This window comes from Onychomys torridus, chromosome 3 (assembly GCF_903995425.1).
Source record: "Onychomys torridus chromosome 3, mOncTor1.1, whole genome shotgun sequence".
Lineage (NCBI taxonomy): Eukaryota > Metazoa > Chordata > Mammalia > Rodentia > Cricetidae > Onychomys > Onychomys torridus.
In genome coordinates this window covers 134,882,421-134,906,849 of record NC_050445.1, presented here as the reverse complement: position 1 = coordinate 134,906,849, position 24,429 = coordinate 134,882,421, and the positions used below count along the sequence as shown (strand labels likewise).

Sequence of the window (24,429 nt, the reverse complement as noted above, 5' to 3'; positions counted from 1 at the left end):
TTTGTGTGGTTTTTTTTTTTTTTTTTCTTTAGGCACAGGGGCAGAGCCAGGGCCAGCCTTCAAGTAACTTAGCAGGGGTTGTACCTGCACAACCTGTCCAACATCCTCAGCAGGTAATAATGCTACCTTGCTACATTATGTTTAGCAATGACCAGAAGCACAGCTTACATTTTTATGGGTTAGATTGATGATGTAAATGGCTTGCTAAGATTTCAGAGAGTAATAAAGTGGCATAAGATTTCTGGTATTTAGAGTATTTTAGGAAATCTTTCATTTTGGTTAGTGTACTTGTGAACAGTTTACTAGATATATGTTGAAATTTAGAAGAATGATTTTATTCATGAGGTGTAAACTATACAAAGAAAATTGTTTCTATTTATGTTTTATAATTTGTCCACGGATGAGCATTTTGTCAACTTGAATCCCACATTTGGGAGGCAGAGACCAGTGGATCTTTGAGTTCAAGGCTAATCTGGTAAGAGAGCAAATTCCTTGACAGCCAGGGCTACAGAGAAACCTTGTCTCAAAAAAAAAAAAAAAAACAGCATTTTGTCATTAAACTCCCATGGTGCATGCCTCAGATAGTGAACTAGTTCTTGTTTGTTTCTTTTTATGTTTTTTTTTTTTTTTTTTTTTTTTTTTTTTTTGTTGTTGTTGTTGTTCTTGTTGTTGTTGTTCTTGTTTTGAGACACGGTTTCTCTGGTAGTCTTGGCTGTCCTGGAACTCACTCTGTAGACCAGGCTGGCCTTGAACTCAACAGAGATCTGCCTGCCTCTACCTCCAGATTGCTAGGATTAAAGGCATGTGCCACCATGCTCCTGATTTTTACCTGGGAGGTTTTGTCCCAGAAAGATCCAAGGAATTCAGGACATGAGTTTAAAAAGAACCATACATTAATAAAGTAGCTAATCAAATTGTAAATAATTCATCAACGGTTACCTAGCAGACTTTTATTTGCAAGGAAATCATTTTTTTTGAACAATTTATTAATGAGTTTTTTTAAGCAACGTTTTTACCCATCTGTGTAATATGATAAACTATTTTATTAATAGGTCTCCAACTATAGTTTTTAACCACTATATTGTCAAGTGACTTCTTCTAATTTTTGAAACAAAGGTTTCATTCTTATTATAAATGGCCTTTTTTAATACAGTAGGTGGTCATATGATCACTTCATCTCAGCGGAGATTAAGTTTATGGGTTGGTGAGATGGCTCAGCAGGTAAAGTGCTCAGTGTGCAATCCTGAACACCTGAGTTCAATCCCTGGGACCCACAAAGAGGTGGAGGGAGAAAACTAATCCCACACTGATCCATGCTCCAGTCTCCCCCAACACACACACACACACACACACACACACACACACACACACACAGAAGGATATTTAATGAGACTGAGAGGTACCTTAACAATTAAGAACAGTTGTTGCTCTTCTAGAAGACTGGAGTTTGGCTTCCAGCATTCATACGATGGGACCCACAACTGACTGCCTGGAATTCGAGTTCTGGAGAATCCAACCCTTCTGTCCTCCAGGCGCCTACAATCAATCACATGTACATACCTTAACACAGATAATTTAAAATAAAAATTAGGGGCCTGCAGCAGTGGCTCTTCAATTAAGATCCCCAGATGCTCTCACAGACAACCCAGGTTTGGCTCTCAGCACACACATGGTGTCTTAAAACCATCCATAACTAGAGTTCCAGGGGATTTGATACCCAGTTCCAACCTCTGGGCACCAGGTATGCATATAGTACACAGACAAAACAATCATACACATAAAACAGTAAATAAATATTATGTCAAAAAATCACTTTGGAGCCTAGCAGTGGTGGTGCACGCCTTTAATCCCAGCACTCGGGAGGCAGAGCCAGGAGGATCTCTGTGAGTTCGAGGCCAACCTCGGCTACAGAGTGAGATCCAGGACAGGCACCAAAACTATATAGAGAAACCCTGTCTCAAATAAAAAACAAAACAAACAAAATCACTTTGGAGTCTTTTATACAGAAATTAATTACTTCTGTAATACCCACATTTACTCAGTAATGAAATCTTAAAAATTTTTTGATCAAAAAAATAAAAAAGTTTATAAAAGGCCAGGCATAGTGGTGCACACTTTTAATTCCAGCACTGGGGATGCAGAAGAAGGAGGATCTCTGAGTTTGTAGACTTCTAAACAAATGCTTGGATTTATGTATAATTATGTTTAAAATCAAGAAGTTATTAAATTTTTTTGGCAACATCAATAAATTCTAACAAACCCTAATGAGAATCCAATTATAAGTTACATAAAGTTGGTTAATGGCAGAAGCACTATGATGAGTACTGATCACTTTCAGGTTTTTAGAGTCAGCTCTCATGATTTAGCTCAAGCTAGTCTTAAAGTCTCTCTCTCAGTCCTTGCTTCTGCCTCCCTAGTGCAAGAATTACAAGCATGAGCTACACACCTGACTCACACTGACATCTTAATTTATCTATTAACAGAGGCCTACACCACCCATAAAAGGGAAACATTTAAGTATGTGCTGTGCTTTTCCTTTTCTAAAGAAATGTGTCACCTGTCTTAAATACATATGTATGTTTACATGTATACATACCCATAATGAGTTGTACTTTCAGAAAAGAAAAAATAGCTCATAAGGCCCCGCCTCTCTCTTAGATAACAGCAGTGTAACTATTTAGGAGCAAGTTCACTATTACAGAAATCTTGGTTTCTAGTAGCTAATGCTTGCTGGGGAAGGAAGGGGGATCAGTGTAGCCACTGAAAAGTATCCCATGTTCCCGTAATGCTAATGCAACACTAATTAAACTCATACACATACACACACACACACACACACACACACACACACACACACACCCCTGAACCCCTGAACCCCTGAAAGTGCAAGGGAGATTTCTTGGGAAATGGGAAGGTTTCTTCAGAGAAGGAAGGAAGAGAAAGGGTTATATATAGCATTGAAAATGTGTGTATATAAAACAAGTACAAATAAATTTGAACAATCTAAAAGAAGAAAAAAATTAAATTGAGAAACTGTTAAATAGTTGATTCCAGTGGTGGAGAAAATGCAAATAAATGGAATGTTAAAATTATTTTTCTTTTCTTCCATTTTATTATATTACAGCATATTTTAAATTGAGTGGAATCAAAATTATGAATCCATTGTGTATAAGAGGTATATTTTACTTTTCTAGAGACTCTTAGCTATTAAAGAAGCTAAAACATTCAAGCTTTCTATCATATCAGTGACTGGTTTTTGTTTGTTTTTTTTTTTTTTTAGCTATAAAATGAGTTATGTGATACTTAAAAAGCAATGAGTTATGTGACAGATAGTTAAAAAGCTGTACCTACTGTTACTGGGTTCTATGTGAATGGTTGAATGGAAAGATGCAAAGGACCTTTCTCTACCATGTTGATAAAACTGCTAGTTTATTATAGTAAGGAAGGAGTATATCTTGTGTGAAATTTAATTTATCTTGTGGCTTTTTGGAACATAACAAATGAGAATTTTCCCTGTGATTTGTTGTTGTTGTTTTTATCAAGACCCATGGCTGATGTGTAAAATTAAAACACAAATATAATAATAATAATAATGATGATGATGATGATGATGAAAAAACAAAACAAATAACACCAATATTGATGTAACCACATATTGTTTTTAATATAGTGAATTAATTTCATATATAAATTTCTTTAAATATCACTTATCTTGATTACTGAAAAAAAAAAAAAAGGAGTTATAATGGAAAGGCTAGAGATACGACTCAGCAGTTGAAAAAGCTTACTGCTCTTCTGAATTCCCATTCTAGGCTTACAGCTGCCTATAATTCCAGCTCTAAGAGCCACCCTTGTCTTACCACTGTGGTTCCCTGTACACACATGTATACACTGGTACATGCACAGAAATTATAAAAAATAAAGCTTTAAAATGCTATGATTTATATTAATATGGCACCTCCCAATATTTATAGCTGTAAAGAAGGTTGTGGGGTAAACATGTCTTTCATAAAAGCATGTACAAAGCCTTCAGATATTCACTTTCTGTTCAGCCTGAGGATCATGTTTATTCATCACCATGCAGCTATGTCCTACCAGTTAACAAAAGCCATTTGAACTGGTTTCCATGAAACAAGTCTAGGCAAAGCATCACTCTTTGGCTGGTCTGTTGTTTATTAGTCATTGTGATTATGCAGAAGCAGATGGCATATACTTTTGGCGTGCTAAATGTGCCATTTCTCAGAAACGGTACTCTAAGGTAACTGTTGACATACCTGTCAGTTGTCTTAAACAAAGAATAAGTTCATAAAAAGAAAAAGAACCCATTTTGATACCCCTTTACTTCTCAGCACTTCCAAACAAACTATTATCTGACAGTCAGCTAAGATGTACTAATGTGATTGGCTCTGAGAGAACCTAAGTAATTGCAAGCATAAAAATGTTTATGTAAATGTAGACCTTATTATTTCCATTTTACTGATGGGAAAGCTAGATATGAGAAGTTTTGGAAACTTTCTCAAACATAAGGTAAGAGCACTTTAAATCCAAATAGTCTTTTTCCACAGCTTACCATTTCACTGCTACCCTGTTGTGTCTCTGGAAGAAAAATAGACCTCTTTCCTACTTGGAAGAGGTATATCAAGAAGGCTTTATGGAAGAGATGAGATGAGATGTAGGAATAAAGAATATTCCAGGCTAAGGGTGGAGGGATTGTAATCTGGAACATGTAAAAGGAAGAAAGTTAGAAAATTATTGGACGGAAACAAGCCTTCATTTTGGTTTAAGGTGGATCTTTTCTATTTTAAAAAATGTTTACATTTGTCTGTGTGAATGTACATGGCATGTTTGTGTGTGAATGTGTGTGTATGTGTATGTGCACATGTACATACATATACATGTACCCTTGATTTAGCTAAATCATTTTTATTTAACCAGAAGATAAATTAGTGAAGGATATATTCTGGAAAGAATTGACTGAGTCAAGATTCTTGTGTGAGTCTTCATTCTTAATGGGACAGGCAATATGTCCAGAGGTGAAGGTTTTTCCTCATTTATTTATTGGTAGAGAATTACTAGGTACGATTGTATATACTTGTAATCTGAGCATTCCAGAAGCTGTGGCAGGAAGATTATAAATTTGTCCGACCTGAGGTATAAAAAGAGTTGAAGACCAGCTTAGACCTCTATCTACTGATAATCCTATCTCAAAAAATTTTTTTACCTCATGCAAACCTTCCTCAATTCCCTATTACACAGCTCTCTGCTTTATTTTTAACAACCAAACTGAACATTAATGAAACAAATAAAACAAATGAATGGACAGCGTGGGTCGTTGGATAAAAGGCCCTTGCCACCAAACGTGGTAACCTGAGTTTAATCCTGTTTGATACTTTTTCAAGTACTCTATAGCATTATTATCATTATTTGTTTAAAGATTACTTTAGGAGTTAATACCGATATTACACAAGTGTATTTTTTAAAATTGCCACAAAACACAAAAAATGTACTAAACTAATATTCTAACAGGTGCATTTTCAAATTCCAACTCAAGATTCAAGAAAGTGTGGCTCATTGGGTAAAAATGCTTGCTACACAAAACTGACTGACTGAGCTAAGCTCTCTGGAACTCACATAAAAGCCGAACACAGTAGCAAAAGTAATCCTAGTGTACCTATGGGAAAATGAGATTCAGCTTGGCTCAAACTGAGTGAAAAGGCAAGGACAGACACCATAGCAAGTGCACCATAGCATGATACCCAATGAGCACCTGTGTTCTCTCTGTCTCTGTCTGTCTGTCTCTGTCTCTCTCTCTGTCTCTCTCTCTGTCTCTCTCTCTCTCTCTCTCTCTCTCTCTCTCTCTCACACACACACACACACACACACACGCGCGCGCGCACACACACACACGTACATATACACATTTTTTTAAAAGTATTGTGGGAGAAGGGATTTACTGTGTTGTAGCAGAAAGCTATCTAAGCACCTTTAATGTGACTCCAGTAAAAATAAAGATGCTGTTGTGTCTTATATTTGAAAATTACAATGCTGTGGTTTAGTTTTTCCAAATTAATATTTTTATATGTCTGCCAGCTTTAAATATGTGAATGTCAATGATTTAGGTAATTATGGAGAATTTGTTCATAATCATTAAGGCATAAATAATGCAAAATAATCTTCTGATTTTTGAGTTTCTTTTAGCAAAATAAATAAGTCAAGAAATTGTCTAATGTTCCAAAGATCCCATAGAATTGGAGATACACACCCCCATACCCACACCACCACACTAACTTCTGAGAAATCTTTTTAGATTGTTGAATAGCCATTTGTTCATGCTAGCTTTTAAAGTTGAAGTGAACTGGGTACATCATGACACATGCCTGAATATACCGACTTCTCAGGAGGCTGAAGCACTATTGTTGAGTCCTGGTGTACATAGTAAGTTCAAGGCTACCCTAGGTAACATAGTGAGACCTCATCTCAAAATAAAATAAAAGGAGGGTGGGAGATAGCCAGTAAAGTACTTGCTTCCACAAACTTGAGGGCTTGATTTTCATTCCTAGCACCCATGTAAAAGGTAGTTTATACTTAGATTATCAGCATTGGGAAAATGGAGATGTGCTGCCCTGAGGGTCATTTACCTTATCTATGAACTTCCCATGTTATTTCTTCAAAGTCTGGCTTGTAACTCCTCAGACTCCATCCTCCTTCTTCCCAGCATTCCCTCTGCCCTGAAAATCCTACCTAGCTATTACCCAACAGCTTTTTATTAACAATGAGAGTAACACATTTTCACATTTTTACATTTTCACGGTGTACCAGAATGACTATTCCACACTATTTCCCTCCTTTTGTCTAAATAAAAAAGAAAGGTTTTAACTTTAACAGTAAAATTATATACAACAGTAACAGTTATTAAGTAAGAATTACAGTTAACAATATCCAGTCCACTCGTGTTTGGTAAATTTAGAGAAAATGTTATTTATCTTATCTTTGTGAGTTCAAAGTTTCATACAAATTTACCTTTTTATCATACCTAAGGAAAATTTTAAGTCTAATTATTTAATCTTTAACTCCATCAAAGACCCCAGAAGGGTGTAATGTTACCTAATGACAGAGACCACTGGCTGCTTGGACAGTCAACCAAAGTTCTTCTGTAATGTTGAAGCATCCAACTTTGGCCTACAGGCCTAGTATATCTAACAGACATTTTTGGGAAGTAGGGAATCTCATAGGACTGTCCTAGCATGTCTTGACAAAGTTTGGCAGTCACTTTCTTTTGCATCCTGCTGGTCCAGTTTGGACAGTATACTGTCGGCAATTAAGGCAAGGACAGTTCCTTGCCCAGTGGCTACCTTTTGCCACAGAGAAAGCAAACTCCATATAGGGGTTCTCCAGTGCCCATCATCTCACCTGAACTAAATTGGTGCTGCCAGGAGCAGACTGTCATGTAAAGCCTTAGGTTATTAAACATATTACATGCCATATTCTGTAGGTCTTTGAAGTGTTTGACGACCATCTGTCTACCTAAATATATCTGCTTTACCTTAAAAACATAACTAATATTACTACAAGTTTGATTGTTATAGATGACTATTAATCTGTACATTACTTTTTTTTGTGTGGTGGTTTTAAGACAGGGTGTGGTTTTGAGACTGTGGTTTTGGTGCCTATCCTGGATCTCGCTCTGTAGACCAGGCTGGCCTTGAACTCACAGTGATCCACGTAGCTTTGCCTCCTGCGTGCTGGGATTAAAGGCATGTGCCACCACCACCCAGCCTGTACATTACATTTTTAAATGAGTTGCATAAGCACAGTACTCCAAACAAGAATAGAAATATATAGTATAGCAAAAATAACTTTAAATTTGCATTAGTAAACCAAAATAAATACCAATGTAAAATATTTTTTGAGATTAATAGGTTCTTTTTTTGGATTAAAGTAGACTCAATAAACTACCCTTTTTTCCTATCTTTCCTATATCATATCCCCCTTTTTTCCTTAAGGAAGAGATCTTTGAATTTAACTCTTTGTTTAGTGTTTTTTGTTTTTGGTGTTTTTAATTAAGACCAATAACAATTTGTAACCAAACACCCTTAAATGATAATAAACATCCATAACTCATCTTTTGGGAATGTGGGTGTTGTTCTCTTCCTGTTGTTTGTGGGTATTGCATATTTGGGGGACCCCCAGAAAATTCAGGATAAAGGTTAAGTCTTGGCTGGAGTAGTTTGTGAGGCTGGACCATCTCAGTCAACATTCTTGAAGTTGTTTGGGATGCAGAATTCTGAGAAAACTATAACAGAGGCATTGTGAGATGCTGCATCATCTGGACCATCCATTTTCATTGATGCCTGGTTCCTATGCTCTGAAAATACATAAATTTTTAAAGGTAACATACATTTTTGCATTAATACAAATACAAACTGTGTGTTTGTTGTACACAAATTAGCCAAAGATGATTTTTTTTTAATGTTTGAGCAGGTTAAATATATGTTATTGTGTTTTGTAGTTTTCTATGTTTCTTTATGTTTGTAGCCAGGATTTTCAGGGGGGTCTTCCCCCAGTCAAACATGATCTATATTAATCTGGAATCAAGCCTCTCATTTTCTGTGGAAATAAAAGCATAACCTCTAAACCAAAGCAACATAGTTTTTTATTTCCATTTTGAAGTCAATATATTTTAAAAACATAACAGGTTTGTTTAATCTAGCAGCTTTCATTATCCAATGTCACTTAGTACCCGTAGCTTCTTCCTCAGTAGTCAAAAACTCAGACAACACAGTAACATTCAAGATCCAAACTCTGTGTATTTCCCATGTTTACATGGCTTATTATATTTTTTATTTACATTATTTATTTTTTAAAGGACTTCACTAATTTTTAAGCTATTTTTAACCTATGACTATATATATTCTTTTTCTTTTCTCTCCCAATTCTATGTATATTTTTAAACATACTGTAACCCATTTAGAAGTTTTTTCCGTCTGGATGTCTTCACTAAGCATCTGTATTGGTTTTTTCTGGCATGAGATAAATCTTACACTGCTTTGTCAGCCACTGCTAGTGTAGCGTACCTTAATGCATATTGGTATTATATAGCAGCTGGCTTCTGCAGGCAGCTGCTGGGAGACATACATCTCTGTACTGCGGCTGGCATGAGAGACACCAGACTAGGAAAGCCACATTTAGTGTGTTTAGAAACTTTTTTGAGATTTCTCGGGTCTTATGTGGATATAGGTGCTGGATGTTTTGGTGACATTTGTAGGTGGAGTTTCTCTGTCCTTGCAGCTGCTCCCAAATAACCACTCAGAGACTTATTATTATAAATGCTCGGCCAATAGGTCAGGCTTGTTACTAGCTAACTCTGCTTCCTCTGCATCAGTCCTGAAGACTCCAGCATTCTCTCTGCCCTGAAAATCCTGCCTAGCTATCATCCTGTCAGCTCTTTATTTAAACCAATCAGAAGGCGAAGACACATCTTCACAGTTTACAAAAAGATTATTCCATAACACACCTTCACAGGATACCTTTCATTTAAATTAAATTTTAATTAAACATCTGTAAGGGGTTTGCTTGGGTTACTGAGATCATCTCAACAGGGAAAGGCAAATGCTGCCTAGTGTGACCACCTGAATTCAATCCTTGGCATCCATGTTGTAGAAAGAGAACTTACTTCCACATGGAAGCAGGCACACATACAAAAACTAAATAAATGTTAAAGGTTGAGGGGTTGCTTATGCTCTAGAATTTGCAAGAAAGACCCTGAGTGTTCAATTCCTAGTACCACCAATACATAAATAAACTTAGCAAGAATGAAACAAGTGTATTTTGGCACTTTCAAAATTTGGTAGTTTAAATTTATGTATAAAATCATTCTGTTAGAAATATTAAATATTAAAAATATTTCCAGATATCATATAAAATTTCAAGGCACTCATTAAGGTGATTGTATGTATAACTGTGAATAAATAGCTTACCTTTATACAAGTAGCAGCCAAATAATTGTATTGGATATACCAAGACAAAAGTTTGTGCTAGCTAGCTAGTTTTACCTCCACTTAACACAAACTAGAGTCATCAGAGAGGAGGAAGCCTCAAGTGAAAACATGCTGTTGTAAGATTGGGCTAGCTGGGTAGTGGTGGCATGTCCCTTTAATCCCAGCCACAGCACAACTCAGCTTGCAGTACTTCATGGTTCCATACTCAGCACCGCGCCCACACCCCAAAGTCAGAGGACAGTGACAGATGGGAAAACACTGTCACACACATTAAAGGACTGATTCCCTGATGTGTATTGAGGGCTTAAAAGAGAGGCCAATAGCTGGGAGGTGGTTGCGCACACCTTTGATTCCAGCATTCTGGGAGGAAGAGGCACGCAGAGTTCTGAGTTTGAGGCAGCCTGGTCTATAGAGTGAGTTCCAGAACCCTGTCTCAAAACTAAATACTAAATTATTTGGTGCGTTTTTTTGTGATTGTGTGTGTGTGTTGTACATGTGTGCACATTGAGGCCAGAGGACAAACTTAGCTGTCACCTTCAGGAATGCTGACTACCTCTTTTGAGACAGTCTTTCATTGGCCCAGAACTCACCAATTAGACTAGACTGCCTTACTAGTTCCAGTGCCTAGAACTAAGTATACTAATTTGGACGTTGGTGGGCACACCAACATACCCAGTTTTTCCCATGCATTTGCAGGGGTAGGGGAGTGGGGTGGGGGTCAAACTCAAGTCCTAATGCTTTTGAAATAAACACTTTACCAACTGAGCTGTGTCATCTCCAGCCCATGAAAGTCTTTAAACCGAGTCAAATGTTCAAATATTACATGTTTGTTGCAATCTCCAAATTACTGGACTCCCAGGAACGCAAGTTTACTGAGTCATAAATAAAGTCTTTGAGACTAGATAATTTCTATATGTGATTTTATTTGTGACTTTTATATTTAAAGTATATTTTTAGTATTCGGATAACAATTACATTTCAGTAACTACCATATGGTTAGTTCCCAGATATGGTTTTCTCTCCCCTATGGTAAGTTGTTAATGTTTTTGTTTTCAAAGAAAAAAGGGAAAGTCCAGTTTTTTGGGGGGGCGGGAATCAGTCTAAATAATTACAGGGTAACAAATGGTAAAGTCAATTTTAAAAGTGTTTCCTGATTCAAGCCCGATGCTTTTGAATTTAGACTAATTGTGCAGTTGGTAAAGAAAAAAAAGAAGAGCCTGGATTAGTCTAGTATAGGAGCCAGGATACAAACTTATACCAAAAATACCTGGAAAAGGGTATAAATGTTGTTGGAGTGAGAGCTAAGGAACTATTGGATATGGTAACTAAATATTTAAGGATTTCTTGTTTGGGAGAGGGCCACGTTGGAGAAAACTAATGTGGTCTCAAGTTTTCAAGCATTATCTTCAATCCCAGCACTCAGGAGGCATGCAGGCAGATCTATGAGTTCCAGAGCTGCGTAGTGATATCCTGTCCTAAAAAAAAAAAGACCAACTCAGGCAACATAGCAACATCCTTCTTTCAAAAAATCTGAATCTTATTTTTTTTTTTTTTTTTTAATCTTAGCAACAGGGAATACAGCAGCCGACTGTTCCTCCTCAGCAGGCAGTACAGTATTCGCTTCCACAGGCTACATCTTCCAGTGAAGGCACTACTGCACAGCCTCAAGCTCCACAGGTTTTGCCTCAAGTGTCAGCTGGAACACAGGTAAACTCTTAATTCCTGAAAAGATGCTACAAATGATATCGTTGTACTTTGTCCCTTCACACAGATTTCTGCCTTCTCTTTTAATAGTGAAGATTCTGTTAAAATCAAGTAAGAATTAATCCCATTATACACATGTATTTATTATAAATTGGTACATATCAATAGTAATGACAGTGTAAAAATATTGAAATTTTAGGTTTACGGGTATAAAGTAGTTACAAATATTGAAACTAATAGGTTAAATGGAAATGCTTTGGTAACTGGAGCTGTGACATTCTCGAGAGATGTGTCAGCTGTATCTGATATTGTAGTTTGCAGCTGTGTTTTATTTTCATGTAAAAGTTCATCAATGTTTCTCCCTCACTGCATACAGGCACTAACTCATTTTGTTAATTAGCTTTTCATCACTGACAAATACCGAAGGAAAATTTTGTAAGGAAAGGAGCATTTGTTTTCTCATCTGGTTTCAGTCTATCCATGATTGGCAGGCCATATTATATTGCCTTTATATTGTAGCAGGGGATGGAGGAAGGGTTATGACAAATACAACTATTTTGTGGCTACCAAGGATCATAGAATAGGAAAAGACCAAGATACACCTTTCAGAGCTCCACCCACCCATTTCCTCTATCTAGGCCCCACTCTCCATTTCGTCTACTTCTCAGTCCATTTAAATTGCGACTCCATCAGACGTCGGAACCCTTGTAATCTAGTTGTCTCTGAAAATGTTCTTAGAGACATCTTTTACTCTCAGTCCAATTAAAGTTGACAGCCAAGGGGCTGGAGAGATGGCTCAATGGTTAAGAGCACTGGATACTATTCCAGCGGACCCAGGTTCAATTCCTAGCGCCCACATGGCAGCTCACAACTGTCTGTAATTCCAATTCCGGGAGATCTGACACCCTCACACCAATGCACATAAAATGAAATCAAATAAATTTTTAAAAAAGAAAAAGTTGACAGCCAAGATTAGCCACCAGCTGGGCATGTTGACGCATGTCTGCAATTCCTTGGAATTCTCGAAATGGTAGACGCTGTACTAGTGTACTTCTGTCCTCTTCTTCCCTGATTCTTATGATGCAGAATGTTCAAAAGGTCCAGACAGACCTGAGCTATCTACTACACCCATCCCCCAAAAAACTTACGTGGATTTTTGTTTTTCCTGAGGGAATTATTTTGGTTGTTCTTTTGTTGATTTATTCAGTCAGTTGGAAAGTACCCTGTAGAAGGCATGTTCTTATGAATAACCTTTTATCAACTTCGTCTATGGGTCATTTGTAGATATAAGTGCATAGACTATTGTTATTGTCATCTCAGACCTAAAACAATATCACGTCTAAATGCACTATTTTAATTATCACTGAGTACATACTGACATATACTCTTAATTTCTATATATATCTCAACTCAGATTTTAAAATGACAGACACAGTTGTGGAATGATGGGTGACTACATCCTAGAATCAGTGAATTAGTTAATTATACCTACTTTTATAGAGCCATTTTACCCTTAAAATTGAGACAAATTAGATGAAGTCTAATTCCACTGCAAAGAAATTTGAGTTTAATCACTGTAATAGCAGATATAGATTAGGTGATCACAGACCTGCTGGTGGATTATGGTGTGTGAAGCATGTGCCAGTAAACAAATCTAGGTATTAGTGGTATATGCCTTTGTAGGCAGATCTCTGTGAGTCTGAGGCTAGCTTGTCTACAAAGTGAGTTCCAGGACAGCCAGGACTGTTCAACAGAGAAACCCTGTCTGGAGTCTTAGCACTTGGAAGGCAGGGGCAGAAGGACCTAGAGTTGTAAGTCCAGTCTGGACCACCAAGCAAGCTGCAGGAAATCCCTATCTGCCTAGTGAGACTCAAATCAAAAAATAAACGAGAGAGGAGAGAGGAGAGAAAGCCTTGCTTGTGTAAAGGCCCTCCCTCTCTTATTGCCAACAATGAAACATTAGCAATTTTTCCTACAACAACAGGTTTGAAAATGTTAGACACTTTACTAGCCTATTTCTCTCCTATTCTTTCTTGATTCTTATGTGGCGTGTTAATTTATACTAATGTATGCAGGGTTTTGTGTTTTCTTCTTCTTGACTAATATGTAAATCTTGCTTTTGGCAGCTTTGCTTTTAAGAAAAAAGTCTGTTTTGTTTTTCTTTACCTTCCCAGCTTCCAGTTTCCCAAGCAGTACCAACTATCCAAGGTGAACCTCACATCCCAGTTTCAGCACAGCCCTCAGTTGTTCCAGTCCACTCTGGTGCTCATTTCCTTCCTGTGGGACAGCCGCTCCCTACTTCTTTACTTCCACAGTATCCTGTCTCTCAAATTCCCATATCAACTCCTCATGTGTCTACGGCTCAGACAGGTTTCTCATCTGTTCCTATAACGATGGCTGCTGGCATTAATCAGCCTCTGCTCACCTTGGCTTCGTCTGCTACAGCAGCGTCAATCCCAGGGGGATCAACTATAGTTCCTAATCAGCTTCCAACCCTTCTGCAGCCTGTGAATCAGCTGCAGAGTCAGGTTCACCCACAGCTCCTACAGCCAACAGTTCAGTCCATGGGAATACCAGCTAACCTTGGACAAGCTGCTGAGGGTCCACTTCCCTCTGGAGATGTTCTGTACCAGGTATTGTGTTAGCTAGTAAATCAGAGGGTATTAGAGTGTTGGAATTTAATGGCAGATCATAAAGAACTTGAGAAATGTACTAATTGAGTGTCAGAGTAACAATAACCAAAGTTGACACTCCAAACTGGATAAAATAAAAATAGCAAAATTCTCAAAAAGAATGAATGGCTGGGCATGGTAGTGTGTGCCTTTGATTCCAGTGCTTGGGAAGCAGATCTCTCTGAGTTCAAGGCTAGCCTGGTCTACATAGCATATTCCAGTTCAGCCAGGGCTATATGATAAGACCCTGTCTCAGAGAAACTCATATTATCATATGATTATCAAACATCATCATATTATCAAATGATTCCTTACACATTTTTGAAGATACAACATTGAAGAGTTAACTCAGTATTCAGGGTAAGCTAGATAAACCTGGATATGGTTAGTGTAGTATGCCAGACTGCTCTTTTATCTGTAGGCAATAAATAGAGCAGGCAATCTGATACTAACCAGAAAGTTCAGGATTTAGATTTAGAGGATTAACATTTCATAATATAACTGATAACCTGGGAGAGATTTTTGCATTCTTCCATGTATGATTGCTATAAATTCTTTCTGTGAGGAATTAAGTTCTACTTAAATGGTCTCTAGGAGGGGAAATCAGTTTAAGGTATGATTAAAAGAGTGCCACTTTCCAAGTTATCTGCCAGTTCATTTTGAAAAATGACCTTTAAATTTTCTTTTAATTATTAGAAAGTGGCGCACTGTTCTTTGCTTTATGCTTTTTTCCTCTGCCCCCTCATCTACTGATTTGCTAATTTGATGTCCCAACCCACACTAACTCACCTTCCTCATTTCTATCACAGGGCTTCCCATCTCGACTGCCACCACAATACCCAGGAGATTCAAATATTGCTCCCTCTTCCAACGTGGCTTCTGTTTGCATCCATTCTACAGTCTTAGCCCCTCCTCCTATGCCGACAGAAGCATTGGCCACCCAAGGTTACTTTCCTACAGTAGTGCAACCTTATGTGGAATCAAATCTTTTGGTTCCTATGGGCAGTGTAGGAGGACAGGTCCAAGTGTCCCAACCATCAGTGAGTTTAACGCAACAACCCCCCACTACATCCTCCCAGCAAGCAGTTCTGGAGGTAAATGGAATTACTGCATGTTTATATGAAAAACATCTACTAAAATGGGGTTCAAATAGCAAAGGAAAAATAGGCTCCCCTGATTGAGAACTCATTTGGAGACTATCAAACTAACTTATAAATGACTTTTTCTTACAGCAGAATGAAATGCCAATGTGGGGGCCTTGTTGCCACTGGCTGTTCTGTTGGGAAGTGAGTTTGTCTTAGAGAAGATTAACACTATTAGCATTTCACTTTTCTAGCTAGTGCGTTAGCCATTGTCCTTCTCCTTCCACAAAATCTTGCAGTTGGCAATTTCATAAGAGTATCTTATCTTGCTGTGCTCCCAGCAGTCATTTTTGTTCTACTAGGATACAGTTCTGAATTGATCTCTGCACTTTGCTCTACCTGCCCTATTGCACACTCTGGTAAGATGCTATCTGCATGGCAAATTGTAGTTTCACAATGCCTAGCAAATAGGATGGCTGACTTCACACCAACAGTCTATATTAGAAACTTTTGGAAACTTCTTTGAAAATGTAAGCACACTGTTTGTAGATTTTGAATATTAAGAATTACTAGTACCTTCATTGCTTCTAGGACTTATAGAGGGCTAACAGGAAAACAAAAGGGCGACTTCTTAGCAATGGTAAATGATTTTTATATACATATATAGCCAAGATTTGAGTTATCCTCTCTATTCACAGAGTACTCAGGGAGTCTCTCAGACTGCTCCTCCAGAACCAACTCCAATAACACAATCACAACCTACCCAGCCTGTCACATTGGTTTCATCTGTAGACAGGTAAGTAAACTAACACATTCCTTTGAGTAGTAGGCAGGATAACATGAAACTTCAGAATAACAGGCCTTTCAGTCTCATTATATATTGAACTTTTTTCCTTCCAAGTGCACATTCAGATGTTGCTTCAGGAATGAGTGATGGCAATGAGAATGCTCCATCATCCAGTGGGAGGCACGAAGGCAGGACAACAAAACGTCATTATCGAAAATCTGTACGAAGTCGTTCTCGTCACGAAAAGACTTCTCGCCCAAAACTGAGGATTTTAAATGTAAATATTGATTTGTGACCTTTGTATTGTTGAAGTAATTTGGTACTTTAATCTTAGAGATCAAGTCTAAACTATTTGCTTCATAAAATAAAGATACCTTATGTTTTGTTTTTCAAGACAGGGTTTCTCTGTAACAGTCCTGTCTGTCCTGAACTTGCCTTGTAGACCAGGCTAGCCTCAAACAAACTCTCAGAGATCCCCCCCCCCCACCTCTCCCTTCTGAGTGTCAGGATTAAAGACATGCACCACCACCATATATATAATTTTATAGCAACTTTTTTATTTAATTTACTCAGTCTTTTAATTAAATATCACATTTATTTTGTTATTTTATTTGGGTTTTGTTGTTGTTCTGTTTTTCAAGACAAGGTTTCTCTGTGTGTAAGCCCTGGCTGTCCTAGAACTTGCTCTATAGACCAGATTGGCTTTGAATTCACAGATCTGACTGCCTCTGCCTCCGGAGTGCTGGTACTAAAGGCATGCACCACCACCTCCTGCACGCTCCAGAGTTTTTGGTTTTTCGAGACAAGGTTTCTCTGTGTAGTTTTGCACCTTTCCTGGAACTCACTTGGTAGCCCAAGGCTGTCCTCAAACTAACAGAGATCCGCCTGGCTCCCTAGTGCTGGGATTAAAGGCGTGCGCCACCACCGCCTGGCCCAGAGTTTTAACTAATAGAAAAAAGACTAGACTCCTTTGCTAATGGAAGATATAAAGAGCTTGAGGGCTGAGATCTTTTCGAGGATTTCCTTACTGCCAGTTTAAGATTCAAGGAATAGTGGTAACAGTGAAGACAAGATGTTTTCTCAAATGCAGTAATAAATCTGATCTGTATTACCTTTCTCTTTTTAGGTTTCAAATAAAGGAGACCGAGTAGTAGAATGTCAATTAGAAACTCATAATCGGAAAATGGTTACATTCAAATTTGACCTAGATGGTGACAACCCTGAAGAGATAGCAACAATTATGGTATGTCTCTATTTGGAATTCCACATTTTCCTGTTGTATTTGGTCTTAAGTAAATATCCTAGGCAACTATGCAGTATTTTGTCATCCACTTTCATTTTGACAATTGTAAATTTTAATTTCTGTTTTAAAACTAGCATACCTAACCCATAGTCTATAACTTAGAGGTGTTTTTGTCTAAGAGTACTGTGTACTTGGTCTTATACCCCTGATGTATAGATAGAAGTCCTGGTAAGAAATAGATAGAAGAATGGTAAGAAATGTACTAATAGATTGATACCATGTTTCTTATAGGTGAACAATGACTTTATTCTAGCAATAGAGAGAGAGTCTTTTGTGGCTCAAGTACGGGAAATTATTGAAAAAGCTGATGAAATGCTAAGTGAGGATGTCAGTGTGGAGCCTGAGGGTGACCAGGGATTGGAGAGTCTTCAAGGAAAGGATGACTATGGCTTTTCAGGTTCTCAGGTAGGTTCACTATACCAATAATTGGGTTCTGTTTATTTCAAGTAGTTCAGTATTGCCACACATTACTCCTGTGACTGAGAATGAGCATTCATAGTCTCATCAAATATGACAGTTTACTTTGCATAATCACAGATCCTGTCCCGCTCTGTAGCAGGGATCCTTTTTTTTTTTTCTTTTTTTCTTTTTTGGAGCTGAGGACGGAACCCAGGGACTTGCGCTTGCTAGGCAAACGCTCTACCACTGAGCTAAATCTAAATCCCCAACCCTACTTTGCATAATCATGGAGGTTGCATTTGAGAATAATTTTACTTCTGTTTGTTGTAGAAATTAGAAGGAGAGTTCAAACAACCAATTGCTGTATCTTCCATGCCACAGCAAATTGGTGAGTTCTTATTTGAGAAGTTGTATGTGCTAATAATGGGGTCTTGAGGCTTCATCCATGTATAACAATATACATGAACTTCAGTGATTTGTTTTATTCAGGTGTTCCTAGCAGTTCTTTAACACAAGTTGTTCATTCTGCTGGAAGACGGTTTATAGTGAGTCCTGTGCCAGAAAGTAGGTTACGAGAATCCAAAATTTTCACCAGTGAAACATCTGATACAGGTAAGGATTGATTCAGCTATACTTAAACAAATCTTCCACCAAATCACTGATATGGTGGAAGCTTGATCAAGTTTAGTAGTTCATGATCAAATGAAAAGTAGAAAATTTAATAATAAAGTAACATGGAAAGGGGACATAAGTTAAAATAGAGAGCATTGAAATAAAATCTCGAGTTGGACATGGGCATATGTATGTGATCCCATTGTTCAGGGGACAGAAAAGGGATGATCATGAGTTTGAGGTCAGCCTGGGTGGCTATGTGTGTAGCCGAATTTCTAAGCGGTCTTATTAAATAAAAAACACGGAGCCAAACATAGGGGTGAAAGCCTTAGAGATCAGGGAAATAGTGAGAGCCACCAACCAACCTTACCTCACCAACCCTGCATCTTCCAAAACACCACGACTTCCTGTCTACCCAGGTTTTTATTGCCTTGCTGTTCTGCCCTCTCATTGGCTCTTAGCCCAGCTTCCTTGTCACTGCTTCTCTGTACAGACCTCCAGGTCTCTATGGTTGGTACTGGGATGTGTCACTATGCTTGACTCTGTTCCCTAGTGGGGCCTTGAACACACAGAGACCCTGTCTGCCAAGTGATCAGATTAAGGGTGTGTGCTACCACTGCCTGACTTCTGTGTTTACTTAAAACGGCTTGCTATTTCCTCTGATCTCCAGGCAAACTTTATTAACATACAAATAAAATATCACCACATTTCAGCCCACAAAATATCACCACACATGTGAGACTCTGTCTCAAAAAATAAATAAACTAAAAACATGTTAGTCATAGTGGCACACATGTTTAATCCCAGCACTCCAGAGGGCAGAGGCAGAACGATCAATGTGAATTCAGGGCCAGCCTGGTCTATAGAAAGAGTTTTAAGACAGCTAGATCTGTTACGAGAAAACAAAATAAAGAGATAAAGGACAAATGTGCTAAATAGAACCTACATAGTAGTTTAGAAACAAATTATGTTTTTAGGTTACTCTTGTGTTTGGTTTTTCAAGGAATATGTATCCATAAGCTGCCTCACTTGGTCAAACTACTATTTAACTTTACTGTTTCAGGGCATGTCATTTCCTTGGGAGATGTTACCAATTTTAGTGATGTATAGCAGTGTTGATAATTTAATAATGGTTCCTCAAAGACTCTCTGAATCCTTGCTTTTAAAATGAGTTAATTTATTTGTTTTTGTTTTCCTTTCTAGTTGCTGCCTCCACATCTCAGGGCCCTGGAATGAACTTGTCTCACTCTGCTTCATCCCTAAGTCTCCAGCAGGCTTTTTCTGAACTCAAACATGTGCAGATGACTGAAGGACCCAATACAGCACCTCCAAATTTCAGTCACACAGGACCAACATTTTCTCCTTTCTTGGCTGGCATTGCTGGTGGCCCTACTGTAGCAGCATCCTCACCATCAGTATCAGTTCCTATAACAAGCAGTCCTCTTGACATTTCCACATCAGTAATGCAGTCTGAGGCTGCATTGCCCACTGAAAAAGGCATTGCTGGAGTTACCACCAGCACAGGTGTGATAACTTCAAGTGGTCTTACCACATTTTCTGTGTCTGAGTCACCGGCACTTTCCAGTGTGGTTTCCAGTTCTACAGTACCTGCAGTTGTTGCAGTGTCTACAACATCTCAGCCAGTTCAGGCACCCACATCTGGGAGCATTGTTTCTAGTACAGGCAGTTTTCCTTCTGGAACATTTTCCACAACTTCAGCTACTACAGTGGGTAGTGTGGCTGCCCCAAATGCTAATCCTCCCACTGTATTGTTGCAACAGATGGCAGGCAGTACTGCTGGGGTAGCCATAGTGACATCAGTCTCTACTAGCACTCCATTCCCAGGCACAGCTTCACAGCCATCTCTTCCTCTTAGTAGCAGCACCTCTGCTCCTACTTTAGCTGAAACAATGGTTGTTAGTGCACACTCACTAGACAAGGCATCTCACAGTAGTACAATAGGATTGGCTTTATCCTTTGGTGCACCATCCTCTTCCTCCTCCTCTGGAACAGCAGTGTCTAGTTCTGTTTCTCAGCCTGGTGTGGTGCATCCTTTGGTCACCTCATCAGCTGTAGCTTCTACACCTGTCCTTCCCCAACCAACAGGACCTACGTCTACACCTTTATTACCCCAGATACCCAATATCCCACCCTTGGTACAACCTGTTGTTAATGTGCCTGCTGTACAGCAAACACTCATTCATAGTCAGCCTCAACCAGCTTTGCTTCCCAACCAGCCTCACACTCACTGTTTAGAAATGGATGCTGATACCCAATCCAAAGCTCCTGGGATCGATGACATAAAGACTCTGGAGGAAAAGCTCAGATCTCTCTTTAGTGAACACAGCTCATCTGGAGCTCAGCATGCTTCTGTTTCACTAGATACACCTCTAGCAGTAGAGACCACTGTCACACCAGGCGTCTCCACCACTGCTATAGCACCAAGCAAACTCATGACTTCCACTACGAGTACTTGCTTACCACCAACGAGTTTACCATTAGGAGCAACTGGCTTGCCAGTTATGCCAGTGGGCACACCTGGGCAAGTTTCTGCCCCAGGCACACATGCTTCAGCCCCAGTCAGCACTGCAACAGGAGCAAAACCTGGAACAACTCCCCCAAAGCCATCTTTAGCTAAGAATGTGGTAAGATTCATTATGAAATGACTAAATAAATGTGTTTATTCTTCTTCCTCCCTCTCTCCCTCCCTCAATAATTCCACATTTCCAGCTAAGTCTTGTGTAGACAGAAGTTTCTGTCCTGCCAGGTCTCACATCCGTTTAGTTCCAAATAAACACAGAGATTATATTGATTACAAACTTTTTGGTCTGGCTCAGGCTTCTTGCTAGCTAGCTCTTACAACTTAATTCAACGCATTTCTATTAATCTTATGTTTTGCCACATGGCTTTGTGGCATAATGGCTACAGGAGGACTAGTCAGGACAGGAACTTCCATCTACAGTCTTGAGAGTTAAAATGTAGTCATAAAGGTGCCTGGCATATAAACTGGTCACTCAGTCTTAAAGTGACAGCAGTTTTAGGATATAAATACAGTAAACGTGGCTTGGTTTTTAGGTCATGTTGAACAATTTTCTTAGAATATATAATTATCAGGTAAAATACAGGTGTTTTTCCCTGGGACTTAGGCCTCATGCCTATTACTCCAGCACTTAAAGACAGAGGTAGGAAAATTACCACAAGTTCAAAGAGAGATTAGGCACTATAATGAATTCCAAGTCAGGGTTGACTATAGAGTGAGACCTTGTATTTAAAAAAAACAAAAACAAAAGAAAACAAAAGAAAAGCAGGGCTGGAAAGGTGGCTCATCATTGAAGAGCACACACTGCGCTTTCAGAAGACCCATGTTTGGTTCCCAGAGCCCATGTGCAAGGGGCTAACAACCACCTATACATCCAACACCAGGGGATCTATCTGACCTCTTCTGACCTTTGCAGGCATCTGCATTCAGAGTGCACATACCTCCACATAGACATACATAGATATACATAAATCTTTAATGAAAAAAATTTTTTACTGAATTGATATATGTTAAAGAATTCTGTATCCCAGAAGGGAACAAAATGTTCTACCAAGACAAGAGTTTACCATCTTCCAACTGAGAATGAAGTAAATATTTTTTGTTGTACTTTCCACAGATAAACATTCGAAGTTAATAAAAACTTGGAAGCTGATAAAATTGATATAATGAAAGAGAATAATCTCATTCTTCAAATCTAATAACTAGAATGTGTTTAGTTCTGCTGTTGTAAACTTCCTCTCATTCTGTTGTCTTCAGCCTCTTAATGCTCCAAAAGTCATAAGGCTGAATGATGGGTATTGTATTATATATTTCTGTCCTCTTTCTCCATTGCTTATTGATTATAGAATTCTTTTTACAGTAATATGGATATTCTTGACACATACATAAGGTTATATACCTGTAAATTCACTCTAAATGGAAATAATTTTATCCCATCCTAATGTAGCTTAGCAATACAAAACAGCAGAATATCACTTCTTTACTCTTATAATAACGAGAATAGCTGACAGCTGTAGTTCATTGCTGCTCTCCAGCATTATAAGAGAGTATCATACCATATTTTGCTATCCTGGCAATAGAGCAGAATTAGAAATTTACCTGATGGCATGTTCCTGTAGTCTCATTTAACCAGGAGTCTGAAGTGGGAGACTTCACTTGAGAATAACCTGGTCAATAACAGTAGAAACTCAACCTTCCAAAAATTGACTAGATGTGCTGGTATACTTATAATCCTTCCAAAAGTTGACTGGATGTATTGGTACATGCATGTAATCCTAACACTGTGGAAACTGAGGCAGTAGGATCACAAGTTCAAGCCACCCTGACCTACATCACAAGACCTTGTCTCCAAACCAAAAAATTCAATGTAGTTTTTACTGAATATATATTGATTTTGCACTATTATAAATTAGAAAGTTTTGGATCTTGCCATTTTAAGTCAGGTACTATCTGTATAATCTTTATATAAACAAAACAAATTATAGTAATACATTTTTATGCCTTTTATTATGAGTCTTGACCCTTGATTGGTTTTTGTTTTTTTGGGACAGGATTTCTTTGTGTAGTTTTTTTTTTTTGTTTTTTTGGGACAGGATTTCTTTGTGTAGTTTTGGTGCCTGTCCTGGATCTCTGTAGACCAGGCTGGCCTCGAACTCACAGAGATCCACCTGCCTCTGCCTCCTGAGTGCTGGGATTAAAGGCGTGCGCCGCCCCACTGGCTTGCAGGTACTTAGTACCTTTGCAAGATCAGCCAGTGTTCTCTTTTTTTTTTTTTTTTTTTTTTTTTTTTAATTTTATAATTTAATTTTACATATCAGCCATGGATTTCCCTGTCTTCCCTCGACCAGTGTTCTTCACTGCTGAGCCATCTATCCAGCCCCTGGCTGTAGTACCTCTTATCGACACAAAGAATTTGTTCTTTTTATTTTCCCTTTTATTGTATTTTACTATTTGATTCATAGCTATTTTATCATAACTGTTATTATAGTATGTCCTTGCACAGTATACCTTAAGTGATAGAAGTAAGCCATAACTAGACACATTCTTATTTCATTCTTCTGTATTCACATTAGCAATGTTCTTTTCAGTATATAATTTTACCAATGATATCTCATGGATTTGAATTTTCCTTCATTATTATAGGTGCCACCAGTGGGTACTGAACTTCCAGCTGGTACTCTACCCTGTGAGCAGCTGACACCTTTTCCTGGACCTTCTCTAACTCAGGTACGCCTAACTTGGCAGATTTCTTTCTATTCCCCTGCTTTCCCTCACAGAATTTGTGTAACTTCTCCACTGCATAATCTTGGCTTCCACCCTATTTTTCAGATGCGATTTGGTAGTACCATTCTTTTAAACTATGTCTGGTAGGCTGGCATGGTAGCACATACTTTTAATCCCAGCATTCAGGTGGATCTGTGAGTTCCAGGCATCCAGTGCCACATAGGGAGACCCTGCCTCAAACAAATGAATAAATAATAAACTATCTGGCTATACTAGTCAGATGGTGAGCTCTGGGTTCAAGTGTGAGATCTAACAATATATAAAGTAGAAAGCCGTCAAAGAAAACACTTAATGTCAACCTCAAGTTTCTACACACAACTATATAATCACACACACACACACACACACACACACACACACACACACGGTGGGGGAAGTAAGGTAAAGCTTCTAAGCTATTGTAGAGATAGATAAAGAGTTGTTATAGTCAGAATTTACCTGGGAGTTCTAAATTAGAAGAGACCCATAAGTCAGCATTCTTCAAACCTCTGAAACCCCTCACCCCACCTTGCGAGTTCACTTTTCCTTAAAGTTCTGTGCTTAACTCTG

General features: G+C 38.4%; 1 protein-coding gene across 17 annotated transcripts in view; it reads left to right on the top strand.

Moving 5' to 3' along the window:
- Wnk1 (WNK lysine deficient protein kinase 1) overlaps positions 1–24,429 on the top strand; it is a 142,879-nt gene that overhangs the window by 95,039 nt on the left and 23,411 nt on the right. For 13 of the 17 annotated variants that reach the window (XM_036181379.1, XM_036181372.1, XM_036181371.1 and 10 more), the window contains 12 exons: positions 33–113; positions 11,565–11,705; positions 13,877–14,335; positions 15,184–15,468; positions 16,155–16,252; positions 16,358–16,520; positions 17,370–17,486; positions 17,778–17,951; positions 18,276–18,333; positions 18,435–18,557; positions 19,761–21,202; positions 23,740–23,823. In XM_036181379.1, coding sequence (XP_036037272.1) covers positions 33–113; positions 11,565–11,705; positions 13,877–14,335; positions 15,184–15,468; positions 16,155–16,252; positions 16,358–16,520; positions 17,370–17,486; positions 17,778–17,951; positions 18,276–18,333; positions 18,435–18,557; positions 19,761–21,202; positions 23,740–23,823 — 3,225 coding nt within the window. The remainder of the gene's footprint in view (positions 1–32; positions 114–11,564; positions 11,706–13,876; positions 14,336–15,183; positions 15,469–16,154; positions 16,253–16,357; positions 16,521–17,369; positions 17,487–17,777; positions 17,952–18,275; positions 18,334–18,434; positions 18,558–19,760; positions 21,203–23,739; positions 23,824–24,429) is intronic. The other 4 variants (XM_036181374.1, XM_036181373.1, XM_036181378.1 and 1 more) reach the window with 1 other exon arrangement.